The 7862-nt window shown below is 36.4% G+C and overlaps 2 protein-coding genes across 2 annotated transcripts; both read left to right on the forward strand.

Moving 5' to 3' along the window:
* Positions 1-1728: 1728 nt before the first annotated feature.
* Positions 1729-5368, forward strand: LOC103445067 (cytochrome P450 714C2-like). Its single transcript, XM_008384036.4, has 5 exons — positions 1729-2200; positions 3159-3385; positions 3512-3753; positions 3967-4339; positions 4780-5368. The coding sequence occupies exons 1-5, from the start codon at positions 1882-1884 to the stop codon at positions 5203-5205; spliced, it is 1587 nt and encodes a 528-aa protein (XP_008382258.1). The 5' UTR covers positions 1729-1881; the 3' UTR covers positions 5206-5368.
* A 579-nt stretch (positions 5369-5947) lies between these two features.
* LOC103445087 (limonoid 21-O-acetyltransferse-like) lies at positions 5948-7595 on the forward strand. The gene has a single exon (XM_008384054.4). The coding sequence runs from the start codon at positions 6042-6044 to the stop codon at positions 7473-7475; it is 1434 nt and encodes a 477-aa protein (XP_008382276.1). The 5' UTR covers positions 5948-6041; the 3' UTR covers positions 7476-7595.
* Positions 7596-7862: the final 267 nt, after the last annotated feature.

A 7862-nucleotide genomic window follows, 5' to 3' on the forward strand; every position in this document is an offset into this window, starting at 1 on the left:
TTGTTCAAACATACATGATATCCATTTTTTTTTAGGAAAACTAATGAAAAGGGCTTGAAAACTTTGAGTTTTAATGATAAGGACAAAATAAAGGGTAAAGTGAATAGTACCAGGATTGACTTTTTAGTGTAAAAATGTGGTTTTTCGTTAAAGTGAACAGTACCGGGTGCTTTTCGTTAAAGTTCCCTTTTTTTTTTTTGGTCAAAATGATATATTTTCATTTCATTAAGTTGAATAGAGAGATTTACATATTCCACAAGAATATTAAACGAAAAAAAATAAGGAAATGAAAAACCCCATAGCAATTCCCCCCACCCCTAGCTGCCACCGTAGCCACTTCACCGAGGAACACTCGTTGGAAATTGACTCAAACTACAGAACCATCTTCCTAATATCTAAAAGGATACTCCCAATCTCCGTGTCAGGTTCCTTGCCATGTTTGAGGGTTTGTAGAAGAATAGATGAGTCCGACTCGATGATTAAGTATAGAAGAGCATATGACGATTGACAGAGAAGAGGAAAAAATGGAAGGTAAGGGGAGTATGACAGAGTCAAAACACAATTAACTAATGAAGAGACAAAATTAAAGTCATAATAATTTAAAATTTTCAGATTTTAATTTCTAATGTATATTTGTTTAAACACTTAAAGAAAACTAATTGTCATGACATCTCAACCATTAAAAGTGGGTTAATCTAATGATCTAAAATTTGTGTCAAATCTTGTGTATGGTGTCAAGGATCCGCCCCATATAATATATATAGATATGTGTGTGTGTGTGTGAAAGAGAGAGCTAGCCTAGCGTGTCACGGATTGTAAAGTTCTTGGAGTTTTGCCCATAACACAGTTTTCAGCTGCTTCTAGAATGCTTCCTACTACTATTTTCTGTGATATAAGATCCACACCAGGATGGGCCTGGGGAATCACATTTGTTGTCAACTACCAATGATTTAACTTTTCTGCATGTAATTTCTTGGCTCTGTTTACTGGGCAATAGATGTCGCAATGTTTCTGTTCAGTTTTGTACAGAAGGGATTGAACTCTCCTTTTACATGCATTGTCGACTTGTGGTTTGGTTTGATTTTTTTTTTTTTTAACAAACGATATTATCTATAATAAAAGAGTTAGGCTTAGTTTTTTCACAATGAGCTATTAATGATGTGGTCAAATTCACATTTGGCGAAAATTGAAGACTCTTAACTTATAAGTGAAAAATTGTTTTGGTTTGATTTTGTTTTTTTTTTTTAACAAACGATATTATCTATATTAAAAGGGCTAGGCTTAGTTTTTTCACAATAAACTATTAATGATGTGGTCAAATTCACATTTGGCGAGAATTGAAGACTCTAACTTATAAGTGAAAAATTGTTTTTTGCGAGAATTTAATAGATTTATAAATCCATGGATTTTTATGGAGTTTAATTGATTTATAGAGATTCCATATAAAATTTTAATTTAATTATCTCGAAATCTAATGAGAAGATGTAAGATTTGTAGATGCTTAAAATATACTACGAAATCTTTCTAATTCCCTATAATTCCTCATCTTTATCAAATTGTTTAAAATCAATCTTTAAAATTCTAATTGAATACATCCGCATTTCTAGCGATTTTAATAAACTATTTTAAAATTATAATTGAATACATCTTGAATTTTAGATAATCACTTAAAATCTTAATTGAATATCCTTAAATTTATTAAAAGATTTAAAATTCTTGAAAATCTCAATTGAATTCGGAAAAGAGATACCGAGCGGAAAAGAAAGAGAGGACAACGTCCCCTTTTTTTAAAAAAGAAACGAGAAAAAAAAAAGCAGAAAACAAGGAAAGAAAGAAAGAAAGAAAGAGAGAGAGAGAGAAAGAAAGAGAGAAGAGGCAACAATGGCAGCAGCAAAGATAATGCTATCTATGTTGTTGGGTGGATTTGTGATATTGCTTTTGTATCTCTACGAGTCTTTGGTTTTAAAGCAAAGGAGGCAGAGATCAAAGCTTGAAAAGCAAGGAATCAGAGGACCTCCCTCTTCATCAATTATCTTTGGAAATATCCCGGACATGAAAAGGTTCAAGCTCGAGGTGACGAAGAAGTCAACAGCTGCAGCACCCAGCAGGAGTCCGATCTCGAAAGACCATCGTGTTTCCATTAATCATGATTGGCCTTCAACCCTTTTCCCTCATCTGGTGCAATGGCGAAACGAATATGGTAGATCCCATTTCTGTCAATATCTTAAAGTTTACACTCCCAATTGTTGGTCATTGGTCGGAGAAAATTGGAGTACTCCTTTTCAACTTTGACTCAATTTGAGCTTTGGTCCTGAACTAAAAATCCATGAGTATTAGTTTACTTTACGAGCTTGTAACAATGCAAGGCAATGGTCCTTTTGAAAAACACCGTTAGAACTTTTGTCCACAATAATGGATTTAAGGGGTAAATAAGGGACGAAAGTTCGAACTGAGTCATCCAAAATGACCATTGCTTCATATTCGGGAACCAACACTTTTTAGTTCAGGACCAAAGCCCCAATTCACCTACAGTTGAATACCAATGCTCAATATGGTTGGTAAGAAAGAAAAGAATGAAAAATTGGAGAATCTGCTCTTTACAGCTTTAGGCAGTGAGAAATGCTTTTCGTTAATCATGGAGGTAACTCTCCAACCGTACATGCTCTAATATGACAATTTAGACTAGAGCAAGTCTCTAACTGATATGTAGATATTCATACACAAGACCAGAAGACTAGAGAATGTAGCACAAAAGACTTTGCAACTATCCAATGTATCTCATTGTGCACACATTAATTTGTCAAAGCTCGTATTTATTTATCCTAAGTTACGAGAAAATAATCAATTACAAGACATTAACAAAAACATTTCAGAGTTTACAAGGATCAAAGGCAATCCAAAATTACAACTTGAAATATAAGAAGTCCTGCTAAAATTAACCAGAATTTTTTTTCCTTTTCTTTGGACCAAATAGTAGTACACATATATGTACTTTGATTGTCAGATGATCATTGAAATATAACAAGGACTCTTATAGATGTAATTTGATTTAATAGAGTTCTCTTTCTTACTATTATCTTTTAGTTTAAGCAGATAATAAGAAAGCTACCCAAATCTTCATCATATATTCAAATCTTGTATATATGTATTGGTTGCAGGGCCAATCTTCATGTATTCAACTGGAATCATTCAGCATGTAAGTGTTTCAGATGTAGAGATGGTGAAGGAACTTAGCCTGGCATCTTTGAACTTAGGGCAGCCTGCTTACAAATTGTCTAAGGATCGCAAGCCTCTGTTAGGCCAAGGCATTCTATCTTCAAACGGCCCGATTTGGTCACACCAAAGAAAGATTATTGCTCCTGAGTTCTACTCCGACAAGGTTAAGGTGAATCACTAAGTCTCATACTAGAAGAAGTAATTGTAAATGTAAGATATCACTTGGATGTATGCTTTTTATGATGCATTTTTGCGTATTTTATTTATAGATCCAACTTCACTGTTTAATTTCAAGGGTATGGTGGATTTGATGGTGGACTCGACAACAATGATGGTAAGAAACTGGGAGCATAAAATCGAAAGTGAGGGAGGAAGTTCAGTCTTTAGAGTGGATGATGATTTGAGAAGCTTGTCAGCAGATATCATATCTAGAGCATCCTTTGGAAGTAATTATTTACAAGGGAAAGAAATTTTTTTAAAGCTCAGAACTCTTCAGAAAATCATGTCGAATGGAAACATTGGGGTTCCCGGTGCAAGGTATATCTATTTGTTACAAGAAATCTAATGTTCATGATACTGCATATTGGCATGATCTCATCTGTGTGCTAGATCTCATCAGTCGAAGCATCTAGTTCAAATAGTTTTACTATGTACATGGGGCATACATATTCATGACTATATCTGCATTCTGCATTCGATCCTTGTCATACTAATCTTTCATAATTAATTAAATGTCTCAAAAAATGCTAGATACCTGCCAACGCAAAACAACAGACAGATAGGGAGATTAGAGAAAGAGATCCACTCAATGATCTTAAAGGCTGCGAAGCAACGCAGTACTGAAGCTACTCATGAGAAGGACCTTATGCAAATGATACTAGAGGGGGCAAAAAATTATGATGATGCTGATAACCTATTTTCAGGTTACTCCCGTGATAGTTTCATAGTGGATAATTGCAAAAGTATTTACTTTGCTGGCCATGAAACCATCGCCATCACAGCAACATGGAGCTTGATGTTGTTAGCTACACATCCAGAGTGGCAAGCTCATGTCCGTGCTGAGGTGCTTGAAATTTTCAGGGATGGTATTCCAGATGCTGATATGTTTCGAAGCATGAAAACAGTATGTTACTTTACACACACAATACATCTTTATGTATTTTAATCACTGCAGATGCTCTTTTAATGATCCTGTTTCAAACTCTTTTCGCAGTGCTGCTAAATGCGCTCTTTATAGGGTTTGATATAAAAATAGATAAACGTTGGGATGACAATCATGACATTAGCTCAAGTGCTTCTTGAAGAAGCACATGTTAGGTGCTTCTCAGGATGTGGTTATAGGCGGTGAATATGTGTTGAATATTTGTCAAAAAAGTATTTATAGGGACTAGTTCTAGTAATAAAAGGAATACTCAATAAAACATATATACTTGGGTAATGAAAGCATGCAGTATGTTACTATATGTGTACAGATTCATAATAAGTTTTTACTGAGGCGATTGCTTGAGTCTATAGGCTACCAAGTACTGATTTCATGTTAAACCCATTTATATATGTTGGCAGTTGAATATGGTGATTCAAGAAACCTTACGGTTGTACCCACCAGCTGTGTTTGTTGTAAGACAAGCCCTCAAAGATATCGAGTTCAACAAAATCGTAGTTCCCAAGGGAACAAACATTCAGATTCCAGTTCCAATATTGCAGCAACTGCCTGATGTCTGGGGCCCTGACGCCCTTCAATTCAATCCAAAAAGATTTAGGCATGGAATTGTTGCTGCCTGCAAGTCTCCTGAGGCTTATATGCCATTTGGATTTGGTCCTCGGATTTGTGTTGGCAAAAACTTAGCAATGACAGAATTGAAGGTGATTCTATCTCTTATTCTTTCCAAGTTTTGCTTCTCACTCTCCCCGGCATACCAGCACTCGCCAGCTTGTAGGTTGGTCATTGAACCTGAGCATGGAGTAATTCTCCATCTGAAGAGAGTGTGACAGCAGTTGTGTTTCTGTATTTCACTGTAAACGTTGAAACAAGAAGTTATCTAGATGTCTTTCAATTTGGATGAATTCAAGTTATTAAGGTATTACTTTATTTTGGTGTATGTACTATGATGTTTTGTTGGCAGAATAATAACAGAACTTGTTCAGTGAAAAAGCTTGTTTTGTTCATAATATAGGTAAGACGTCTTTCCATCGGCTTGCAATTATAAGGACAGAAATTATGAGATCATAAGATTACACGCATTCATATGGATCATAGGTTAGATAAGTTTAGATGGGTCACAGTATTTATATTTGCTAGGAAAGTATGACTCCTCTAAGATGTGCCACATGCCAAAGTATGTTGGCAACGACATTATATATTTTTTACCAACACCAAAAAAAGTGGAGACTAAACATGTCACCGTGCCAAATAGTCAGCGAGAATGGCACCCATCCTCCGTTGTTGTAACTAACTAAGGTCTTATTAATAATTGCTTTTTAAAATTATTTATCTTTTTTAAATCTAACAAAAATATATGTAGGGTTGTTTAGGGAATATTGGTGGGTGAGGAAGAGTTTATGTGTTTTTGAACTTTTTATGGAGGGTGGGAATATAAGGTGGGGGTATAACACCACTCTATAAGAAAAACTATCAGATGCATGTTTCCTGGTATTTCTTTTTGGTCAATGAACACTAAAAAAATAAAAGACAGATAAATTATTCAAGGACGTGGAGTACAAACGATCCCTATGCTTTTCTATAAAGACATCTTCAAGCTCTCTCTTTCTGGCAAACTTCTTCCTCATAATTAATTTTCTACCTTAGCACTCTGGAGCACCAAACTATGGTGATTTTTCTTTCAAAGTTTCAGAGGATAGTAACCACCTACAGAAGAAGTCTCCATCCCATTAGACATGGAATATTATTCAGTTGTAATATCCATTCACTGGTAGAAATCACCTCAAGAAAGATCATCAAACCATCATCTCCAACTCCTCATCACAATAGATTTCTTAAGCTCTCTCTTCTGGACCAACTTATTCCTTCTACTGTAACTGCAACTATCATATGGTTATACAAAAACCCCAACGGTTCTAATTTTGCTGCCGAAACTTCAGAGACAAAATCTGAACGGTTGCAAGAGTCTTTATCAAAAGCTTTAGTTTACTTCTATCCACTGGCTGGCCGGCTCAAAAGCCCTGCATTGGTGGAGTGCAACGATGAAGGGGCTCATTTTCTTGAAGCCCGGGTTAACTGCCAGCTTTCAGACTTTCTCAAACAACCTGATATCAACTTACTCACCAACTTTATCCCCGACAATGATCCTAAAACCGCCCAAGAAGCCTTGGGATCTGTACTTTTGTTTATTCAAATCAGCGTTTTCAACTGTGGAGGAATTGTTGTTGCTGCATCACCTTCACACAAGCTTGCAGATGGAACATCACTCCACACATTCATGCGAACATGGGCAGCGATAAATCGCGAAGATAGAGTGCTCGGAGCTCAATTGGTGCCACCGGAGTTTACTGGAGGGTCTTTGTTGCCTCCTAGAGAGTTGTCCCTGCCATCCATCAACGCCAGCATGGAAATTCAAAGTTTAACTACAAGAAGGCTTGTATTCGATATTTCGAAGATAGCCAGCCTCAAGTCGAATAATGGGGGTGTGGTCCAGACCTTCATCCCATCAAACATAAATCTAGTTTTGGCTATCATATTGAAATGTTCTATTGCTGCTTCCCGTCAATTGAAGCCTGAGAGTTGGATGAGACCAATGGTGCTGACCCAGATGATAAGCTTGCGAAGAAGTATTGTCCCGGAGATATTGGAAAATGTCATGGGGAATTGGTTTTGGTCACATCCAATGTTATTCAAAGAAAATGAGACCGAACTACACGAGTTAGTGAGCAAAATGAGGCAAGGATTGACAGACTTTCGGGCCAAGAAGGCCAACAGATTTAAAGGCGAGGAGGGATTCTTGGTGGTATCTGAGTCTCAGAGAGAAAGGGCTGATCTTTATAAGGGAAATAAAGGCTTATATGGATATTGGGCCACCAGTCTGTGCAGGCTTCCTCTGTATGAAATCGATTTTGGTTGGGGGAAACCTGCTTGGGTCACCAGCCCAGGTGTCAGAAAGAACCTAATTCTGTTGGCTGACACAAAACAGCACGATGGTATCGAAGCATGGGTGACCTTGGATGAACAAGAAATGGCCATATTTGAGTCTGATCCGGAGCTTCTTGCATTTGGTTCCGTGAACCCCAGCATTTCCCTTGGTTAATCACTGATAGATACATGGATTCTCACTCCAGTATGTTGATTGATATCTTCCGAGTTATCAATAAAGCTATCCTCTTTGTTAAAATATATATATATTCAAATGCAAATAAATTTGAAAACAGTGATGTGGAGTATTGTGGGTTTCCTGTTGGTTCATTTTTAATATTAAATAAATTATATTGATTATAAATTGTCATTATCTGGTTGTTAGTGGGAAAGTAATTTTTTTTGTCATTATTTGTGGTTGGTGGAAAATACAGATGGAGTCTTTAGCCCTTCATCTTTTGTAACTCTTGAAATCATTGTTCTTTGTTAAGTTGTGTATATTACCCTATTCACTAAGATCATCTCCAACTCTTGGGCTAAAAGTCAAATTTTTTAGCCCGAA

This window comes from Malus domestica, chromosome 07, assembly GCF_042453785.1.
Source record: "Malus domestica chromosome 07, GDT2T_hap1".
NCBI classification, from domain to species: domain Eukaryota; kingdom Viridiplantae; phylum Streptophyta; class Magnoliopsida; order Rosales; family Rosaceae; genus Malus; species Malus domestica.